General features: G+C 33.9%; 4 protein-coding genes across 13 annotated transcripts in view; 1 reads left to right on the top strand and 3 right to left on the bottom strand.

Annotated features, from left to right (window-relative positions):
- The window catches only part of LOC108742527, an 85,522-nt gene extending 77,753 nt beyond the window's left edge, over positions 1–7,769 (top strand). For 5 of the 7 annotated variants that reach the window (XM_025980965.1, XM_025980963.1, XM_025980961.1 and 2 more), the window contains 4 exons: positions 94–308; positions 1,246–1,609; positions 1,919–4,654; positions 7,072–7,769. In XM_025980965.1, the coding sequence (XP_025836750.1) occupies positions 94–308; positions 1,246–1,609; positions 1,919–4,654; positions 7,072–7,349 (3,593 nt within the window). In that variant the 3' untranslated portion in view covers positions 7,350–7,769. The remainder of the gene's footprint in view (positions 1–93; positions 309–1,245; positions 1,610–1,918; positions 4,655–7,071) is intronic. The other 2 variants (XM_025980962.1, XM_025980966.1) reach the window with 2 other exon arrangements.
- A 2,623-nt stretch (positions 7,770–10,392) lies between these two features.
- On the bottom strand, positions 10,393–15,037 carry LOC108733486 (UPF0602 protein C4orf47 homolog). Its single transcript, XM_018464697.1, has 5 exons — positions 14,787–15,037; positions 14,527–14,665; positions 13,288–13,521; positions 10,815–11,046; positions 10,393–10,744 (listed from the first exon to the last, which is right to left on the bottom strand). The coding sequence occupies exons 1-5, from the start codon at positions 14,911–14,913 to the stop codon at positions 10,508–10,510; spliced, it is 969 nt and encodes a 322-aa protein (XP_018320199.1). The 5' UTR covers positions 14,914–15,037; the 3' UTR covers positions 10,393–10,507.
- A 215-nt stretch (positions 15,038–15,252) lies between these two features.
- Positions 15,253–18,167, bottom strand: LOC108732967 (UDP-glucuronosyltransferase 2B17). Its single transcript, XM_018464017.2, has 3 exons — positions 17,115–18,167; positions 15,683–15,902; positions 15,253–15,624 (listed from the first exon to the last, which is right to left on the bottom strand). Exons 1-3 carry the CDS (start codon positions 18,154–18,156, stop codon positions 15,333–15,335), a joined length of 1,554 nt encoding a protein of 517 aa, XP_018319519.1. The 5' UTR covers positions 18,157–18,167; the 3' UTR covers positions 15,253–15,332.
- Positions 18,168–19,615: 1,448 nt separating this feature from the next.
- Positions 19,616–22,783, bottom strand: part of LOC108740825 (proton-coupled amino acid transporter 1) — a 37,576-nt gene continuing 34,408 nt past the window's right edge. For all 4 annotated transcript variants that reach the window (XM_025980941.1, XM_025980942.1, XM_025980943.1 and 1 more), the window contains 3 exons: positions 22,103–22,281; positions 21,848–22,020; positions 19,616–20,053 (listed from right to left, as the gene is read on the bottom strand). In XM_025980941.1, coding sequence (XP_025836726.1) covers positions 19,803–20,053; positions 21,848–22,020; positions 22,103–22,281 — 603 coding nt within the window. In that variant the 3' untranslated portion in view covers positions 19,616–19,802. The remainder of the gene's footprint in view (positions 20,054–21,847; positions 22,021–22,102; positions 22,282–22,783) is intronic.

Here is a 22,783-nt window from a genome sequence, read left to right as displayed (position 1 = left end):
ACTGAATAAAAACAATATTGGTCATTTTTGATTATTTATTTATATTGATTAATTAGATATTAATACTGATTATTATTATTGGTTATTTTGCAGGAGCCGAACTATTTGCAAAACGTCGTAAACGATCAGAGAAGTGGGTGGTTGGAGAAACCGAAGGAACAAACACAGCTGTCCCAAAAGACATAATAACTCCACCACCGCGTCCTCTCACAAATCCACTGACACCTATCAACAATTTACCAACACCTACCTACACACCAGAATCTGCACAAAGGGCACAACACAATCAAGAACTTGACAAGATTCAAGTAAGCGATAACGAAATAAAGAGCTTCAGCTAAATGTCATTATTATCAAAAAGAAAAAGAAATTTAGAGAACTTTACTAAATTAAATTCACATTAGGTATATTGTCCGTTCACTTAGAGAAAGTTACAGCGTGAGCGATGCGCATAAACGAAAGCTGTAACTGTAGGCGAGTCACCAGAATATGGCACCGGCCATGGGTTTACCTTCAGATGCTTCCTTTCAAAGCCCAACCGTGAGCTTCTGACGCCGTTAATAATTTCTAACAGTTACTATCATTAAGGCAGTCCGAGTACATCGAATTGGCATCGTGAACTTTTCTCTAAGTGAACGGACTCTATCTGTTTTTATAACCTTGAAATTTTGATACTCTAGACTCGGAAAGCTCATAACACTTGAAAACATAGTTTCTTATGAAATATTATACTGAAAATTCAATTTCTGGATTTTACCCACTACACGCTACCTCAAATTAATGAAGGAAAAATTGTTGCTGTTGTCACACCCTCGCCGGGAATCGAACCCGGGACCTTTGGCTTCACGCACCAATGTTCTGTCGAACGGATCGTTAACCTTGTAGGTCGGTTGGTCGTGGTTGCTGTTGTAGTTTAGTGGTCAGAACATTGGTGCGTAAAGTCAAAGGCCCCGGGTTCGATTCCCGGCGAGGGTGTGACAACAGCAACAATTTTTCCTTCATTAATTTGAGGTAGCGTGTGTTGGGTAAAAAATTCAGAAATTGAAATTTCAGTGTAATATTTCATATTAAACTAACTCACTTCTAAAATGATGTCTAAATTGTATGTATGTTTAAACAGAGTTTCTTTTTACGAAAAAGTCTAAATTTTGCAGAACTCGTAAAATTTATTCAGATTGCATCATCTTTGACTGACATAATGCCTAATGTAAGATACCAAAGCAGATTTCTTTGCAATTATTATAGGAAAGGTTTATTCGTCCAAAAATAAAACTGGTAAAATCGCCCTGGGAGGCAGCTTTAGAAACAGGCTCCGTGGACGCAGCTTTCGTTGAGGAACCCGTCTGGCCTACCAAAGGTAACATCGTGGCTCCGACGGTCGATTCCTACGAGCAAGCTTTGAAAGCTAACGCTCTGGAGACATGGAAAGGTGCACCACGTTCTGAGATGCATTCGAACAGAAGTTACACGCCAAATCCCGCCTACAATAGCACCAGCATCAACAAACTGGTTGACAATTACCAAAAAGGAGTCAGTAACGTTGACGTTTACAAACCCAAATTGCCTCAAGCTTGGAACGCAAAAGGACCCGGACAAACTCAACAATTTAGTAAGTAGTTTTAACTCAAGAATGCCTAGTAGAAAGTGTATTTAGGATGAATAATTTGATATGAGATAATGATACATCCAGAATGGATCTCGCTGTTTGAAAACAATTTTGGACAAAGTTCTATGCTTTCGATTGTCTTTTTACTTGAAGTATCATCAATTGTCTTGTACCTCTTTCTTCCTATCTTTACTTTTCTTTTATAAAAGTATTTAAAAATCAACATTAAGGACTTTTACTACATTTAATGGCTTTAAAAAGACTTACCATTTTATTTTGACGCTTTTGCTTCATCGCTTTCTTCTCATACAGGAAGTGTTAGTCCAGCTTTCGCTGCAGACGCTGCTAAACAGGAAGAAGTAAGACCAACATCTCCTTTCCCAACTATTCCCGACATATCTGCTGATCCCAGCATAATCTTAGATGCCATTTTAGACATAAAATCCAATAAACCTGTTTCCCCTTTACCAACAAGGCCGGTATCTCCGATTCCTGAAACAAAAAACGAAGCTGAAGTTGAAACAACAAAAGCTTCTACTGAAAATACTGACGAATCAGTAAAATTTGTGTCTCCAGTACCTAATATTATAATTGAAGATGAGGAAGAAATTGAAACAATTAAAACGGAAACATCAAGTGTACCATTTCCATCCATACCTGACGTTAAACAAAATACAGATGTAATAGAGTCTGATGTTGATCTTCTTAAAAAAGAATTTTCTGAAGATGGCGGGGAAGTTACGAAAGTAGAGAGAAAAGTGAAATTTGTAGAACCAACTAACTCACCTCCAGAAACATTTTTAAAAGAGAGAAGTCCTTCGCCGTTCCCTGAAATACCAGACGTATCCCAAACCCCAGAGATATTCGAAAAACCTCGCAATTTTCCTCCACCAAAACCTGTACGAAAATATGCCCCAGTTTCTATGAAAAAAAAGTATCCACTGCCTACTAGTGAGCCAAAGCGAGAGCCATATTTACCAAAATTTAATCCAACAGAAGATCTAGCACTTGCAGACATAGACAAAAAGGTTGTAGAAAGGACTTATTCTGATACAACAGCGTCTTCGCTTCACACTCTTGCCTCGGAAATATTTACAAGTAAAGGACATTTCGATGCAAGGTCTTGCTCTCCATCAGTTTCCGTATTTGTACCAAAAGAATCTCCAGAAGAAATTGTTAAGGAATCAGAATCGTCCCAGACTGTAATGGTAATAAAAAATCAAGAAGAGGAAGATCGTCAAAAAATCGAAATTCCTCGTCATTTAAAAAATCAACCCCTCCTAAAAATTCAACACCGCTGTTTCGAGGAACTTCAGGATATTAAGGACTGTTACGCTGAAGCTGGCAGGAACAAAGCTGTGTACTGCACAGGAAAAGTGACTCCAATAGTTGTCGACGAGGATGAAATGTCTCAAATATTACAACGAATGAAGAGAGCGCAGGAGGGGTTTTGCGAAGAATCAGACAAAGAAGTTGCAGCTTTTGAAAATTCTAAAGTCCAATACACAAACGAAGAAAACGACCCTCAAACTACGGACTCTTTTAACGTGTCCATTCCTGAATTAAATTACTCTCAAAATGAAATAGAACTTCAATCCGACTTGAGAGACTATCCTTATCATTCACCACTGACTTCCACACACAATGCAGAATTAATTGAAACACAAACGTCTAATGGACAAGAGAAGGAGAAGGAAGCATCTCTTACAAACAATAACCAGGATGACCTCGAAGACTTAAACAGTGTTACGGCAAAATCGCAATATTTTTCAGGCAAAACTGTTACATTTAACGAAGGGGAAATAATTGATGATGCTCCAGTAATCCAATTCAAGGAAAGTACGAATCTAGAACAAACCATGCTCAAAACAGCAGCCACTGACTACCGATCCCGTCTTCATGAAGCAGTTGAAGAACCTCCTAGACCACCAAAGAAGGACATCCGTTCGGAAATACAAAAAGAATTAGCTAATTCTTCCATTAACAACAATTTCGAAACAGTTGAAGAACCAACGTGTAAAAAAAGGCCCGATACTGTCATCGGAGCTAGACCATTATTTGGACAATTGAGTATAAACGAAGAATTCAAGAAAGCGCTTATAGGAAGAAAATCATCTCAAAGAAAGAAGACGTTTCAACAAGCAACCGAAAGAACAAAACCAGCCATTAAGACAGAACGTTCAGAAGAAGAAGCCGAGCAATTGGCACTAGACAATGTTCAAATAAATTCACAATCCAAAACCAAAGAGGTCGCGGAAGTACGAAAGATTGCTCAAACGCTAAATGATGAAATCGAAAAAATCACATATCAACGCGATAGGCAATTTGAAGTCGACATTCAGCAAGTGCAAGAAGAACTGGTGATGCCCGACGGTAAAGTAATTCCGTTGAGCAACAAGGTGATCATTGGACCCAATGCAGAAGAGATATTGAACTATTTTGAGCCTCAATCAAGGGACTATACGAACTCCACAGAGCAAGCCATTCAGAAATATATGAATTCACAAAATTGTAACGACGAGTCAATATCCCATCACAACGGGACTTCTGAAGGAGACCAAACTGACGAAGAATACACCAAAGTGCCAGTTAAGTCACTAATACAAAATTTCGAACAAAACATTTTACCTCCGATGCATTACAAACAAGTACGGAAATCCTTTTCAATACCAAATTTTTCGGACGAAAAAAGTTCTAAAGAAATCAAAACTGTTGAGCGTTGTTCTAAAACGGAAAATGGCCAGGGAACGCACCAACTACACACAAAATCGACTGAAATAGCTCACAAGGATCAGTTTTTGAGACAAGCCGAACAAGAATTTGAAAACCTATATTACGTCTCGAATGCCTACGGGAATTCTAAGTCATCGTCAAATAATTATCATCAAATTCAAGGATTCCAGCAATCGGCAAACAGTTCGTTTTGTAAATACTCAGGAGAAGTGGCCCACACTCAAGAATCCTCCATCACCCAGTCTCAAATGTCCTATCAAATACCGCTTTATGGCAATAATGAACAGCTTTGCATAGAAGGCAAGCAATGCTTTGGTAATAAGCTTCCGTTTTTCTTTTCCCCTTTTTTATTTTCGATTTGTTAACAACTAACAAAACAACCACCAAAACAAAAGATTCTCGAGTAGAATTACGTTTAACTGACGACGTTTCCAATTCAAGTAAGTAGGGTATATCTTCAGTAATGATGAGCAAAATTGATCTTGGTCTTGAGATCTTGGCCTTGGTATTGCATTTTCACAAGACCAAAACGAAGACCGACCTAAGACTAAAACCAAGACCTAATATGTAAGACAAAGACCAAGTTCGTAAGACTGAACCAAAAATTATTATTTCCGGTAGATTTATGAGTTAACCTATTTGAAGTAACTTTATCATCATCATCATAAGGTCGTCAGTCCTAAGACTGGTTGGACACGCACCTCCGCTCCTTCCTGTCCTGAGCTAATCTTCGCATTTCCCTAAAACTGGAGCATCCTACATCCTTGACTATTTACGAACAGTAATCTAATCTAGGTCTACCTCTAATCCTTTTAACTCCTGTTTCTGCCTCCAATATGTCTCTGACTAGACCTTCATGCCTGACAATGTGTCTTACCAACCTATCACGCCTATTTTTTATTGATTTCCATAGAGTCCTCTTCTATTCTTTCTAATACTTCTTCATTTCTAACCTTTTCTATACACGGTATCTTCATTATTCACGTGTAACACCACATTTCGAAGGCTTCTAACCTTTTCTTTTCCGCTGCGCCCACTATCCATGTTTCGCACCCGTACAGCGCCGCGCTCCAAACATATACCTTTAACAATCTTTTTCGAATTTCTAAATTAACCGTTTGCGAGTATAGAAATGACTTCTTTTTATTGAAGACGACACGACCCTGCGCTATCCTCTGCTTTATATCCATATACTACTCCTTCCGTCCTGACTTATCTGACTTCCTAGATACCTAAAATCAGCCACTTCTTCTAATCTCTCGTCTCCTATCTTTATATTCGCCCTTTTCCTACTACTATGATGATGATAGAAGAAATATTAAAAAAAACGTAAATATCAGATTAAATGAGTAAGATCATGACTTATCACACAATACCAAGACCAAGAATAGAAATATTTGAGTTAAACCAAGATCAATACCGAATAAGCAAAAACAAGAACAATACCAATACTGGGACAATCTAGGTCTTGACGTTTTGCTCATTACTACATAATCACAATAACTTTAAAATCCTATTGAGTTAGACCAAGGGAAGCGTCAGCCGTTACCAATAACATAAACAAGAGTCATTCTACTTTAGAACTTTGGGCAATATTCAGAGGGCGATAGATATAAATGGTTCGATTTTGTTAAACTGATACCGACGTTTCTCTTTTCTGTCCGAAGACTTTCTCAAGTCGATAATATCTTGCAACAGGAACATTTTATAGATAGAAAGTAAAATTAGTACAACTAGTATAAATACATTATATTACATTCAATTACCAATTTTCGATCGGTTTAGTTCTATTTGATATAAAGTATGATTAGAATCCATTGAGCTATGTAACTCTAAAATCGTCCATTTGTTTTATCTATTACTTTCTGTATCACACAAAAGCTGCAGCACGAATAACTTTATTCCTGTTTTTACACAATACTAATTAATAGAAAATAAAATTTACTGCACAGTGGCTTCTTCAGGGAAAACTCTAATAGTTGATGAAGTCAAATATTTATTTGATGAAGCAGTAGTATAGCAAATTAATTATCTGTTGCATTTTCGCATCTTGAGTTCCTGTTAATTACTTTTCATTTTTAAAACTGTCCATGTTTGATAAAATAATAATATACCAAAGTTAATACAGGTCCAACTGCATGCTAACATTTTTTATAACATTATATTATATTTAAATAACAGTTGGATAAATAATGGATTAATCAAATTTTCAATTACTCAATTTTTATAATAGTTTTGGTAACAAATTAGCTTCCATTATTGAGGAACTGCAAATATGGTAGCGAAAAACGCAAGGATTTCTATTATATTTGTTGTCCAATTTCGTTCAAATCCCGACGACATAATCTTAAAAATTTTACCACTTCATGGACATAAAAGAAGCTTATTTAGTTCATTATAATTGGAAATTAATATATAAACTATATACTACCAATATATGAGTTATCTTATTAAGTAAAAGTATAAAGTAAAAAACACTTTTATTGGACAAAACCCCCAGCGTGTTACCCTTTTGTTCAAGGGCGTTTTCAAGAAGTACCTGAAGGAATTCATATATTGGACGTACATCGTGGTATTACAAAATTGTATGAAACTTTCCTTCAACATGAGAGTTTTCTCAAAAATGAACTTATTTGCGTTAGTTGAATCAACATCATTAAGACTGAGCTTACATAAAAAATTATTCAATGATTATTTATGTTATAAGTGTTTTATACTGTATATTATTTTAGCTCCAACAGCCCATACACTTCCGAGACAAAACCCCAAGCCTGGCATGGTCCAAACCCCCAGCTACAAGGTAGAAACGCCGCCCTCGGTTTTCATACCCAAAGAAACCGATTTTCCACCCCCTGACTTTCAAAATCACCAAAACATATCAACCCCTGTTTCAGGACCCGTGAGTCCAAGAGTAGATTTAAACAGTCTAAACAATTACAATAGCATACCGAGGGGTTGGGGTAAAGGCAACTATAATTACGGTAGAACACCGCCCGTTTCAGACTTTTAAAAATCTTCGACCATTTTATTACTTACTACTTTTACTTTTTTGATAAGCACTTGATTAAAGGCTTAATTTAAATGCACCACCCTGTTTTGATTTTTCTTTAATCAACATTTTATGATAAACAAACAAATAAATAAATAGATATATGGATATCCGTTTAAAACAACAATAGATATACCTAATAAGTTTAAAATAAATTCGTTGGTAACAATAGATAATACCTCTATCATAAATAAATGTTTTTCTTTAGTTTTCTTTTTCAAAAGTTGCTCATGAATTGTTAGAAACTGTTATTAATTAAGTATCTATAGAATTGTTGTGAATATTGTATTATATTTTAACTCTTATTACTACTAAAGTGTATATGTATTGTCAGTGAAATTAATAATTTTATTAGTCAGTAAATAAACGGCGACTCCCTTATCATTGTTTTTATTCAATTTTTCCACCTATTAAAAGAAATTGGTAAAAAACTTTTTTAAAACGTGAAAACTTTAGAATCATTTCGTTTTATATAAAAGCTATTTAAGGCCTCATAGCCTTTAGATTCAAATAATATTCATTAAAAGTAAACATTTATTTTAAAAACAGGGTTTGCGAATTATTTCATATTTAAAATTTTATCATCTGTTTGAATATTTAACAACTTATTTCAGAGATAAAAGCAGACATTAAAATTGATTAAAGGGCTATTATGCGTAGGCACGAATTTCAAAAAGAAAAAAATGAATATACCATTCATTCCGTAGGAACGAAGATGAAAAATAAATTGTTCTCAAAATTTCACTGTGATAGTTAATGCTATTATAAATTTAAATTTTTTACTATTCATAAGGTATCTATGGAAGATATTTCATTTTTTCTACGCGCAGTGGCTACAGCAACAGGTATTTAAAATATCCTACCTTTTTTCCCACTTCCCTTCCCAATAAACGTGTATCCCTCTTCCGGGCCCATTAAGTTTGCTTGTTGTAAATTATCGTATCATTCTTTTTATATCACTCTATTAGCTTTTCCCCATTCTCGTCTATACAACTACCCCTTGATTGCCTTTCCCAATTCTTATCCCCCACTAAACAACACCCTTCTCTTCCTACTCTCATGTTACAGTCCCCCCCGCTCTCATAAGATTGCTATTTTTTACATTCTCTATCTTATTCTTTATTGTTTCTAACTTTCCACNAACTGAAATGCAAATAAATATTCAATAAAAATTGCTACATTTTCTATAAAATTTATTTAATCTTACTAAATTTTGTAATGAAATTCACGAAGTTGTTATTGTAAATATTTCATGCAAATTCTATGGAATTTGTCTTAGCCCCTGTCGATATTTCTCCACAATTTACCACTACAATTTTATAGTCAAATTTAAGTTTACCATTGGTTAACCTTACCCCTTATCATTGTTTTTATTCAATTTTTCCACCTATTAAAAGAAATTGGTAAAAAACTTTTTTAAAACGTGAAAACTTTAGAATCATTTCGTTTTATATAAAAGCTATTTAAGGCCTCATAGCCTTTAGATTCAAATAATATTCATTAAAAGTAAACATTTATTTTAAAAACAGGGTTTGCGAATTATTTCATATTTAAAATTTTATCATCTGTTTGAATATTTAACAACTTATTTCAGAGATAAAAGCAGACATTAAAATTGATTAAAGGGCTATTATGCGTAGGCACGAATTTCAAAAAGAAAAAAATGAATATACCATTCATTCCGTAGGAACGAAGATGAAAAATAAATTGTTCTCAAAATTTCACTGTGATAGTTAATGCTATTATAAATTTAAATTTTTTACTATTCATAAGGTATCTATGGAAGATATTTCATTTTTTCTACGCGCAGTGGCTACAGCAACAGGTATTTAAAATATCCTACCTTTTTTCCCACTTCCCTTCCCAATAAACGTGTATCCCTCTTCCGGGCCCATTAAGTTTGCTTGTTGTAAATTATCGTATCATTCTTTTTATATCACTCTATTAGCTTTTCCCCATTCTCGTCTATACAACTACCCCTTGATTGCCTTTCCCAATTCTTATCCCCCACTAAACAACACCCTTCTCTTCCTACTCTCATGTTACAGTCCCCCCCGCTCTCATAAGATTGCTATTTTTTACATTCTCTATCTTATTCTTTATTGTTTCTAACTTTCCACTCTTTTCTTCCTTTTCCAACCCCTCTATCATTACCACTCCCTTATGCAATTCTTTGACTTTTGCCTTCAAACCATTTTTTAACCCCACATTCGACCCTCCCTTAGCCCTGACCTTTTCTTCTGTCTTTACTGCCTCAAATAATTCCCTGACTGTATAGTTACCTACATAAGGACTACAAATACTTGCGGGGTGGTATTTAGTTAACCAAATTGAAGTTAATAACTCCCCTCTGTTGAATTTATTTTAACTAAATACCACCCCACCTTCCCAAAGTAGTATTTATAGTACATAATAAATAATTCACCTAGATATTACAATCAGTAGCAAACCCCTACTCAATTCGTCCGAAGAAACAAAAAAGCTTCCGTAAAACAAGTGTTTTACATGCATATATTAATAATAAATGTAATGGTTAATATTTTTTTTACATATACATATATATTCCTTACCTTTATGTCTAAAATTGTAGTAATAATAAACGCATTTTAATTCAAGTCTCTGATTAATTACCACGCACGACACCATCTTCACTACTAAATATACACGTCTATCAAATGTTATAACTCTAGTGACAAACACTATCCTGGTGAAAGTCTTCGAAAGATACCAGTTATTACCAGATCAGTCGAGCATGCTCATTGTCGTACAGTTTTTTTTTTATAGTAAAAAGCTGTTATTTCTTCGCAAACTAATGCACACAAATATAACAAAGGAATTCGCTTTTATCAGGGCAAAGGTAATCTCCACCGACTTTATACAATATAATATTATTACTTCGATAAATAAAACATTTAAGGTATGTTGTAGTGGATAATAGAAAGTAAAATAAAGTTTTTATTCTATAACAAAGAGTCATATTAAAAAGAAAATGAGACAAAACTTGTATTTACAAATATTACAAACGTTATAAGTAGTATTATAATTTTACCCAGTGGGTAAATTAACTTCATTCAACCCATCACGTATTATTGTCCTTAGTTACATCTATTTGTTTTTTATTACATCAAATATTTAATATATGTTGGTTCAAAAACTTTGTAATTTGTGGCATTTACTCCAATAGTGACTTTCTTTCCTAAAATACCCTCATCAAACATCGTCTTAAAACCGTACGAATGCGGAACGAAAGGTGGCCTGTCGTCAACCACCGGTGGCTTTTGCTTCGATTTTCTAGCTTTCATAGGAATAAAATAGGGAGGAAATGATTCAAAACACCCATCATGGAATCCGCCTTGCTATAATTCAATTAAAGGGTCAACAAAAAAAACAATAAATAATATCTACTTAGTTAAATAAGAAACAGACCCATTTGGACGGCCCCACAGGAATCCATCGTCCATCTCCAATTATGGTATACTCTCTCATTTTTGGTCTAACATAAACAGGACCCGGTTTTCCTTTGGGATCTATGTAAGGGTTGTCGTCGAAATATGGACTGGGATAGATGACCGTTCTCATAGGCTGGGAATGGAACACTATGGGTATTGGCTTGGCACCCTTTTTCATTTCTTTGGGCCTCGGAGGGTAAGGTTCAGGCCTATGGAAGTAAAATGAAACATGTCTACTACTTCGCGAGATATTAATCAAAAGAACACAAAATACAAAATCACCATGTGCCCAACAACGCCAAATTTTTATGAATATCGAACATACAACACTTATATAAAGAGATATTTATGTTCGATTCTAAGACTACGAGGCAGTGGCGGATCTTACACTTTCGGGACCCGATGCATAAGTGTTTATGGGGGCTTCTTTCAAATGGAAGAAATGAAAGGTAAAACGGGGCCACCTACGGGGCACCATGAGTCGAAGTCTGAAGCAGACTGCACTCAGAGAAATCTGTAGAGCAAACTTCTACAATTTTAGAACTTTTCATCACAAACAGAAACAAGTTGTAGCGGAAATTAATATCATATTGTAATTACTTTTTTCCTACAAACTGTTTGTCTCTCTACTACAACGTTAATGAATAGGTACTAATTCCTCTTAAAAATTACTTTTCAATGTAGCACATCTCTATACAATAATTAAAAAGAATGGGGTTAGGTATGCATGTTTCTGAGACAGAACAGAAAACTGAAATGCAAATAAATATTCAATAAAAATTGCTACATTTTATCTTTATATTTTCTACAAAATTTATTTAATCTGATTACATTTTGTAATGAAATTCACGAAGTTGTTGTTGTAAATATTTCATTCAAATTGTAAGGAATTCGTCTGAGCCTCTGTCGATATTTCTCCTACAATTTGCCACTACAATTTTATAGTCAAATTTAAGTTTACCATTAATTAACTTTACTACAAATTTGAGTTGCNGCGTTTAAACTCCTTATCAAAATAACACCACCCTAAAGCATCCTTTATTTTTGGTCCATCGGCTAACATCCTTTTAGCTCCACGTTGTCCTGTATTAGAATAATTATTTACATTTTGATCTACTTTACTATTAAATTTTCAAAGTTCTCAGACCTAACTCTAATCCAAGGCAAAATGTTTAATATCTTAAAAGCTAAGTATTAAACTTACTTAATGATGGAGTTTGATATTTGCCCAATATGTAAGGCATTTCGATAAATAGCCCCAGGCGCTCCAAATCAGGTTTCCCATGCTTTTGGGCATATTCCTTCATGTTGGATTTTCTCCAAGCAGCCATTCTAAAGGTTAATAATGTAAAAATAAGGGGATTCTATTATAAACTTGACAATAAATTTTAATGATTATCCAGAATGTTGTAGTAACAAAACTGCATCAATCAGATATTGAAGGTTATTATTTTTGTAAATGGAACTTGTCAAATAAACAAGGATTACTAGTAAAATTAATAAACTTGTATGTATCAAAATCCAAACAAGAATAATATAATTTATTGTTGAGCTACATTTTTAATTAGAAAATAAAATCATTACAATGTGCCTATTCCAATAATACAATATTAATTTTCACTGCACATAAATATTCATACAATTATGCAAATATTACAATTATTACTGTCTGCATTTAATATACGATAAATAATTTCAATGGTATAAAATAATTATGATAATGATAAAAGTTTGTCGATTCTATTAGTGATTAATTAACTTTTTCGTGTTTATTCCTATTCCTTTGTTTTTTAATAAAAAAATACATAAAAAATCTAAAAATTCCTCTTAAAAATTACTTTTCAATGTAGCACATCTCTATACAATAATTAAAAAGAATGGGGTTAGGTATGCATGTTTCTGAGACAGAACAGAAAACTGAAATGCAAATAAATATTCAATAAAAATTGCTACATTTTCTATAAAATTTATTTAATCTTACTAAATTTTGTAATGAAATTCACGAAGTTGTTATTGTAAATATTTCATGCAAATTCTATGGAATTTGTCTTAGCCCCTGTCGATATTTCTCCTACAATTTACCACTACAATTTTATAGTCAAATTTAAGTTTACCATTGGTTAACCTTACTACAAATTTGAGTTGCATTTTCTACAAAACGACCTCTACAACGTTGTAGTAATATTTCATAGAGCATTTTTCTGAGTGTATGGTACCTTTGCACTGTAATGAGCGAAATTTCGCGTGTCCAAATATGAAAATTGGTTAAGAAGAAGCTAAAAGTTCATAATCAAACTGAATCTCCACCTTGTCTTCAAACGCCCACCTCCTCGATAACCACGTCATCTAAAATTCTGACTTTGCTAGTAAAATGAACTTGCAAACAAAAAACACCTTTAAGCTCCCAAAGCACGACAATGACCATTTGAAATATATTCAAAGTTGCTTACAAATGTTCAGGCCACTTGCTGAAACATATATCGGCATAGCCTGGTCCGCCCTTTTTGCCAGGATTCGTCATCATATTCCCTTTTACTTTTTTTTCCTCTTTTTTCGGTTTCTTTGGTACCCTCGATCTCCAATCAACAGCTTCCATTATGCCGGCAAACGTTCCCCATTGTTCGCCGCTCCCGTGTAACTTTTTTGGGGCTGCAGGAGGCATGTAAATTGGCTTTTTGTCGTCCCTATGTATTACATAGAAAATAATAAACTAAACAAAATTCGAAATATGCAGGTACAATATAATTACGAGGGCGGTTCAATAAGTACAAGTGTTTGAAGACAGAGGATGTTCCTGAGGGAAATTAGTGTTATCATCGTGTGCTGCCATCTATCAAACCACGTCAAAACGATTTTCAGACTGATAGGTTAGTTTGGATTTGGTAGCCATTCGACTGAGACGTGTTTCGTTATTTTCGCTAAGATGGAAAAAGAGCAGTATCGTTCCTAACTCGCTTTTTGTTTTCGGATGGGAAAAAATGCGAGGAGATGAAAACAAAGTTGGATACTGTTTATGGAGACATTTCGCCATCTACGACCACAGTTAGATATTGCTTCAACGAATTTAAACGTGGGCAAAGATCCGTTTTTGATAGGAGCGACCAGGAAGCCTGGCAAACGTTGTTACCGAGGAAATCATTTTACGGATTTTTTAGGAAAAGGAAGAACGATCACTGGACAATACTACAGTGAGTTATTGGACCGCTTCGACAAAAAATTGAAGGAGACACGGACGCATTTGACGAAAAAGAAGGTGCGTTTTCAACACGATAACGCACCGGCACATTCATCAGGAGTTGTTGCCGCCAAAATGCATGAATTACGTTATGAATTTGCTGCCGCACACCCCGTACTCACTCGATTTGACTCCCTGCGACTTCATCTTGTTCCCTACCATGAAGAAATGACTAGCGAGAAAGAAATTTAGCTCAAACGAGGAAGTCATCGCCGAGACAGGGGGGATTTTGGAGAGTTCGACAAATCTTATTTTTTGGAGGGGTAAAAAAAATGGCAGGGTCGTTGGGAGAAGTGTATCTTTCTAAAAGGGGACTATGTTGAAAAATAAAAAAACAAATTTTTAAAAAAAAGGTGTCTTCATTTCTAACACGGGTACTTATTGAACCGCCCTCGTATAATAAATTATAATATCATTTCCAAAAGTAATCATTGTATACATCTCTTAATCTTACTCTTTCTTCTTCGGTTTCTTTCGCCTTACAATTGCTTCTCCTGCGAAAATGCGTTTAAACTCCTTATCAAAATAACACCACCCTAAAGCATCCTTTATTTTTGGTCCATCGGCTAACATCCTTTTAGCTCCACGTTGTCCTGTATTAGAATAATTATTTACATTTTGATCTACTTTACTATTAAATTTTCAAAGTTCTCAGACCTAACTCTAATCCAAGGCAAAATGTTTAATATCTTAAAAGCTAAGTATTAAACTTACTTAATGATGGAGTTTGATATTTGCCCAATATGTAAGGCATTTCGATAAATAGCCCCAGGCGCTCCAAATCAGGTTTCCCATGCTTTTGGGCATATTCCTTCATGTTGGATTTTCTCCAAGCAGCCATTCTAAAGGTTAATAATGTAAAAATAAGGGGATTCTATTATAAACTTGACAATAAATTTTAATGATTATCCAGAATGTTGTAGTAACAAAACTGCATCAATCAGATATTGAAGGTTATTATTTTTGTAAATGGAACTTGTCAAATAAACAAGGATTACTAGTAAAATTAATAAACTTGTATGTATCAAAATCCAAACAAGAATAATATAATTTATTGTTGAGCTACATTTTTAATTAGAAAATAAAATCATTACAATGTGCCTATTCCAATAATACAATATTAATTTTCACTGCACATAAATATTCATACAATTATGCAAATATTACAATTATTACTGTCTGCATTTAATATACGATAAATAATTTCAATGGTATAAAATAATTATGATAATGATAAAAGTTTGTCGATTCTATTAGTGATTAATTAACTTTTTCGTGTTTATTCCTATTCCTTTGTTTTTTAATAAAAAAATACATAAAAAATCTAAAAACGAATTTAAGCAACATTATAGCCATTATAAAACATATCAACAAGAATAATAAAATATCTAGTGCCAAATACTGGATCCAATTCAGGTCGATTGCTTCTGAACGAAAATAGGGAGCTCCCCGGTGACGTAATACGTACTCAATCCACCATAGGGCTTTGTCAAGGGGTTTTATAGGCCGCTCTTTAATAACTTTTGAAATTTTAATTACACTTTCTTTATATCTAAAATAAAAATGTTCTCAATTTCTTATATTCATATCTGATATTAAAAAAAAAATACTTTGTGTTCTTGATGACATGAAGGACTTTAGTTAAAAATTCTTTTTCCGTAACAGTTACGTAATCTACCATTAAACCTATTCCAAGTTTTTCCATTCTTCTGGCATTCACATACTGATCGGCAAATAATGGTACTGCAATCACTGGTACGCCACTGTATACAGTCTCTTCAAAGGACAAATATCCACCATGGGTAATAAACAATTTAATGTTATGATGTTCTAAAATGGTTTGCAATAAAACCTTTTACTACAAAATACGTAAAAGTCCTATTTTTACCTAATATCAATTCATAATTTATTGATAATAGTTAAATTAATTAGGGGAGGTCATTATAGCATTGCAGGTAACAATAGAGAAAACGATAGAAAAAGGAAAGAGTGCGTACATAGGATTTGTAGATTTACAAAAAGCTTTTGACAATGTTAAATGGGACAAGATGTTAAATATACTTAAAAATGTAGGGATGAGTTACAGAGATAGAAGAGTGATACTTAGTTTGCATAAAGAGCAACAGGAAGTTATATAGCTGGAGCGGCAACCTAGAGAAGTAAATATTAGGAAGGGAGTCAGACAGGGATGCACACTGTCATCGCTACTTTTTTTTTACTCTATACATCAAAAACGCGATCAACATCATTAAAGACAGTACAACTGTATAAATTGATATACAGGGGCAAAAGATCAGATATGACTGTATTAGCACATAGCAAGGAGGAGTTAGAGTTTGCTTTAAATAAAATGGAAACGGCATTGCCAAAAAAAGTACTGTATGAAAATAAATAAAAGTAAAACAAAAATACTGGTATGTAAGGGAAAAAAAGTAGGGAAAGAGTGAATATAAAGATAAGAAACGAAAAATTAGAATTTAATCTTTGCAATAGACAGTTACAGTCTATTTCAATTTGTTAGAATTGTGACCTTGAAGAAATCTGCGCGAAGATAGAAAGAATACACACTAGGCGTAAGCAAGACAGAAATAGTTGGAACAAGCTTGAACGAGCCGAGCTCTCGATGGGCGGTTTTAGGAGATCGGTTAGAACAGTACAGTACTAGACGAAATTGTTTAGCAATTTCTTAAAACAAAAATGTATATAAATTAACAATAGAAAACAAAGCAAAAGTTTTATAGGTGTGTAGAACGTTAAGTTAATTCACTTATTTTTGTTATTTTTGCTAAATATGCTTTTAAATAAAGCATATTCTTAAATTTTAACGAGGCAGTTTAAATAATTTTGCAAATGGTACTGTACACTTTTGTCTAGTTCTCGCTCGATAATCAGTGGAGAAATGAGCTCCGCAGACAAATATGATTGAATTTGGAATTATGCTACGGCGCATCCTAATAAAAGGAAGGGGCAAACTTCTTGAAACAACATTACGAATGTATTTTTAATAAGTAAATAAATAAAATTAAAAATATTTCATTTTACCCAGCACTGCCACTTGAGGAGCCCACTTTAAAATACGAACGTTTTTGGACAAATTATCAGAAGGCCCATTCCATTTCCAAACAATATTATACGGTAAATTTCTGAAAGTATAATTTAACACATCGATGAATCTTTTATTTATTCTGGTACCGTTCGTGGTGGTTCCCAAGGACACAAAAATAATCCCGTTCATGCTTTCGTCGAGAAACTGTTTTAATTCTTCGGAGTAATTTTTGGACACTTGATCCAAATGAATCCCTCCAATCTCTACAACCGCCGGTACAAGAGGCCTAACACCGTTTAAAATTGGATCGGTATTCAGCAAAATCAAGCTCAAATTCTTCTCAGCTTCCAAAACAGTTTGACTCGAATTTGGAAAATATTTTTTAGCCAATTCGTTCGTTGCTGGAACGGTGTGCAAATAGAAATATATCCTGTACAAAAATCCGAAGATGAAATTGTCGACTTTTTTCCAAAATCTATTCTTTATATTCTCGTAATGCCCTATAGATATGTAGGCTGGATTTGTGGGGTTGCCAATGACGTCATGATTATGTAATTTTAATGCTACTGAACGAACTCCCACAACAGGACATTTCAGTCGGTTCCCGAGCAAAGAAAAGATTGTACTTGCACCCATTTCTACCAGTACCAAATCGAACTTTTCATCTTTATTGTTCAGTATATCTTGCATTTGGGGTAACTTCAAAACATCTTCGGTAACAGCGCGAATTCCCATTTCCTGTAGATGTAAAATCAATAGTCGTGGATATCGATACGAGTTTTCATAATCGTTGTTCACGACGTAATTGTAGAGGAAACTAATATCGATTTCGGTTAAGTTAACCAATCGATTGTCTTTTAAAGGATGAACGGTGAATTGTACAACTTGATGCCCTCTTAAAGACAGTTGTTTCGTTAGAATGTTATGTATGAGTTGGTGACTATAAGAAGGGTAGGCGCAAATTGACAATATTCGCGCTCCATCTGTACAACTTAATTTTAACAAAAACAAAAGTAACACAACGTACTTTTTACACATTTTGTATAATACTAAACTATATCCAAATCATAATTAGGATAACCCTGGGCTCTTGTAGTCGTATCAGTATAGTTAATGCTTACATGCTATTTTAGCAAACTTTACAATTTTTGCAGATAAAAAGAGTTGTTCTTGATAAAATTATACTTTTGTTTAGTACAGATAATGTCAAATAATAAGTAAATAGTTGTATAAGTATAAATATATTTTTATATTAACTGGAAATCATATATAGGTATAGCTATGCAACAAACATTTTTTATAAAAAGTCTCTTAAAAACTCATCGATATTAGAAATGTCTATTCATAAATATTGCAAATCTATGTGGGATTTTATAAAGAAGACATTGTTGTTTCTAGATCGTGATCGTGAAAGACCCACGTACCAATTAAGGGTTAATTGAGGAGTAACTACAAAAAAATACACGTTTATACTCCTTTTTATTGCCCTATCATTAATACGAATCCTGTGGCTGCTTGTTTTAACCCAGGAATCATAATTTGGTGCATGTGCAGATGAAGATAGTGATAATAAATCTTCAATGTGAGAGTCAGTTAACTTTAAATATGAAACAATTGATTCACATAAATATAACGATCTAAAACAAGAATAAAATTCTCTATATTCGATGATACTTAGATATTTCCAAAAAAGTCCCTTGCTGTTGACTTTAAAAATTATATGAATTTGTAATGTTACAATTTCATTTTTGACCGCCTTCTTTTCCTTATGAAAGATGTTTTGAAAAATTCTTTTTTGAATAAATAAGGAAACTGCACATCTTTAATAAGATACTTTATATTTTTGCAGGGTTAATTCAATGTATTACTGAATTAATTTTTGAACTAATTTTGTGTGTACAATTAATTCAGAAATTGATTCACTAATACATTGCATCTCTTTACATTTTTCACCTATTGAATATCTGCAACGTATTTCTTCACATGTTATAACAATTTAGATAGCCCACATTTGATTGAAAAATGATTTAAATTAATTCTTAACTATAAATTTTTAGTCACTTAATTTCGATGGAAAATCTGTACGTATCGCTAAATCCATCATCTGAATACAAATATTCGCTCTTACATTTACACATTTGTTATCTCTTCCATTTAGAAAAATTACAATTATCTCTAATCGATTATGATCGACCAGCAATTGCTTTACGATCGGACAGTCGATCGCGATCGACGTGTTGGTCAAACCTGCCCCAGGAAGTGATCAGAGTAGACAGAATTTACACCAACCATATTTTGAAGAAAGTCATGTAACAACCTGATAATTTAACGTGCTACTTCGTATTTTATAATTACTATTAGACAAATTAGTGTACTTACAGAAAATGCTTGAAATACATCCACATTTTCTTGATTTTGAGACGAAAATTAAACCCTGTTGATTCTCGTTTTTTCTTCCTGAAAAAGTAATAGCACAAAACGGAAAACAACAGCGAGATTAAAACATACAAAAACTTTATTTTGATTGAAGTTTTCACAATTCAAAAATGTAAAACTATCATTAAAATTCGTACAATTCTATTATATTACAATTGCGTTATGGTACACATTTACAAATAAATTAAGTTAATCCTTAAAGCTATCAGAAAGTAGAGTCAAAAGTTTCACAGCCTTTACACTAAATTCTACTTGTTATCGCTTACAAACGCCTTCACTATTTCGTTAATACTTTCGTACGTTCCTGTAATACATCCCAAGATTCCGACGGCAAGAATAAAGATATTTTTCGACAACGTCCACGGCGTTACTTCGGATACACTACAACTGATCACCATGTCCAGGATGGGAGGTATGATAAGAGCCAGGGCAGTACTGCTGACGGCTCCCACCAACGATATAAAAAGATTCAAGTACGGGATGGCTTCGGCAAGAACAACTGTAAAAACGTAAATCAATTACCAAAAGTACTTTGCTTCTTCGATTTGATTGGTGATTCATCGAGATCGCCTCTAGCGTGCTGATGAGAACGAAATCAGGATCAACGCCTATACCCTGTTCACGACCGACTCAAAACAAACATGAACGCGTAGTATCTATCAAATCGCGAAACAAAACAAAACGTGAAGTACTGTTGAACAAAATTGGTTTTTGTCCTGCAGTTTTGGTCTTGTAAATACCAAGACCAATACTAACACTGGAACAGTCTTGGTCTTCGTCTTGCTTTATTCATTACTAATGTGAAGAATGTATCAGTAGGTACCTAAAAATGGCCCTAATTTCTACTTTATATAGGGTGTCCCAGTTATAATAATTAAAAAAAAAATTATAAAATTATAACAGTTTTGATGCCGGCCCTGCACAATCGCAAATTAATTACGATTGTCAGCTGATAGTAGAAAAATTCACCTTCAGTAGGTCGGAATCAGCTGCTTTTTGGGGTGATGTTATTGTTTATGTTTGGTATTAAGTTACGGATCAGCCGAAGAAAATGCACTCGCGATAAGGTCCATTAGATGACTGAACATGTTAGAAAAACTACGTATCTATCACAATAGAAAATCCTATGATCGTAAACTCAAGTGGACCTAATGTAGCCCATGACGTCGAGTATTATGTTATTTTAAATAGAAAAGAAATTATAACGACTACGGAATAGTTAGAAGCGGTGCACAAACAACCCTGGGCACCCAGCGTTTGGTAAAGGTTTTATAAGATAACGTACTAGTGTACGAAAACAAATGCATGTGTTATAGTTGTAAAAGTTGAGATAAGATGCAGACCTACTTTGACCAATCACATTGTGTCAAACGTTAGTGTTCCTGGCAGGGCTCATTAACCCCACGTGGAGTAATACAAGGGTGTGTCCAGAAGGACCAAGTTGGTTATTTTGTTTTCATTGAATGTAAAAAGATAAATATTGATATAACCTCGTATAATTACACTGCTGGAAGTGACTGGAATAAATGTCGTAGTTTCTAACAGGTTGTTCAGTTTGCTTTGGATTGTTGAGGAATTTAGTTGTTTGTTAGTGTTAGTTTATTTATTTAGTGGAGATTTTATAAAAGACTATTACAATAAGGGTAATTAGTAGTGTGATAGTACATTCTAGTAGGGTTCTTATTCAACCGTCAGTTGGTGGTGAGTTACATTACCAATGCCTATCGTATAATTCGAAATATTCCCTGTATCTGGGCCAAAATTCGCAGCAACTGGGTACGCCGCTGTCAGTGTTGCATTGAAGCGAATTTCAACATTTTTTATGAAAGGTACGCTTTTCGTTTTCACTTTTACCTTTTTTTACAAGGTGGAAGTGCATTCGGCGTCTTCCCGATAGTTACTTGTTACATCCACACTAGATCAGTTGAGCGACGTCAGTCGCCTAGATCCAGGCCCGTAATGAAACAAATTGTACGTTCAAATTTACAAAGACGATTTGCGAGCTCAATTGTTACTGGATTAAAAAAATTTATAACACTTTTTTGTAGTATTTTGTGTCAGGAAGCCATAGTTTTTTTTTAATTATTATAAATGGGACACCCTGTATGTTTTGCAACACAAAAATGATGCAGTTCTAAGATAAATGTATAGAACTCCTATTGGTCTTCCTAATCGCTTAATTTCGCACCAATTGTATCATAACAACCTTTTTTTTAATATTAAACGACAAATTTTAAATGTCTTTTGTTTTTAGGGTGGTAAAAATGGTAAGGTAATTAAAAAAAAAACTTACACGTAAGTAATACAAATAAGGCTCGGAACGACAATTCAGCAAAAATTGGAAATTTGAACGGTCCAAGCGATTCATTAACCGGTGGCCACATTATGTCAATCGGAATATAAAACTGAAGTGCATAAGAAAGAAGAATTCCCAACGGAATGATAACTTTCACAGACTGTGCTAAACTGTAACAAAAACACACAATAAAAAAAATATTAAATACAAAAATTGTTTCGTTAAAAAGCTGCAGGTAAGTACAAAACTCACATTTCGTCTTCTGGCAGATTCAAGGTGATACTTCCCGCTACGTCTTCGCCATATTTTAAATATCCTAGGAAACCCACAGTAAAATATAAAAATGTCACTATAGTCATACCTAAATTTAGTACCCCGAAGGGACGTGGAAACTGATTTGGCTTTTTCATTTCATTTTGAAGAGGCAAAACCTAAAATTAAATTTCCAATTTTTAGCTTTCAGTTTTCAATTTCTCATTTTAAAACAAGAAATACGACCCAAAATCCCAAACAAAAATGTTTAAGAAAGCTACATCGCTAAAATTCCACTTAAAAATATGTTAAAGCCAATTTGTAGGTAAACAATCAGATCCTTGAAAACAATTGTTGTTTTTGATTAGATACTAAATATCTATAGTCATTAAAACTGGCTCTACCGTTAGAATAAAAATAAAAAATACAACGTGTAATTATACAAGACGCTACTGAAGTGAAACTTCTTCAAGCACACAAACATACCGGGATAGGGGTTAAGGAATTGGTTTAATGGTATTATTTGTACACTATGCTTCGCACGGGTGCAATGCTGATAGTAAATATACTATAGAATGTCTTTATATACAACAATCACAGCTTTTTTGTCATTAGACAATACAAACCGGCCGGTACCGCCGCAACCGCTATGTCCCTGCATTTTAAGTCTGTAATATCTTC

This window comes from Agrilus planipennis, unplaced genomic scaffold, assembly GCF_000699045.2.
Source record: "Agrilus planipennis isolate EAB-ADULT unplaced genomic scaffold, Apla_2.0 scaffold2, whole genome shotgun sequence".
Taxonomy (NCBI): Eukaryota; Metazoa; Arthropoda; class Insecta; order Coleoptera; family Buprestidae; genus Agrilus; species Agrilus planipennis.
This window is presented reverse-complemented; position numbering and strand designations above follow the sequence as displayed.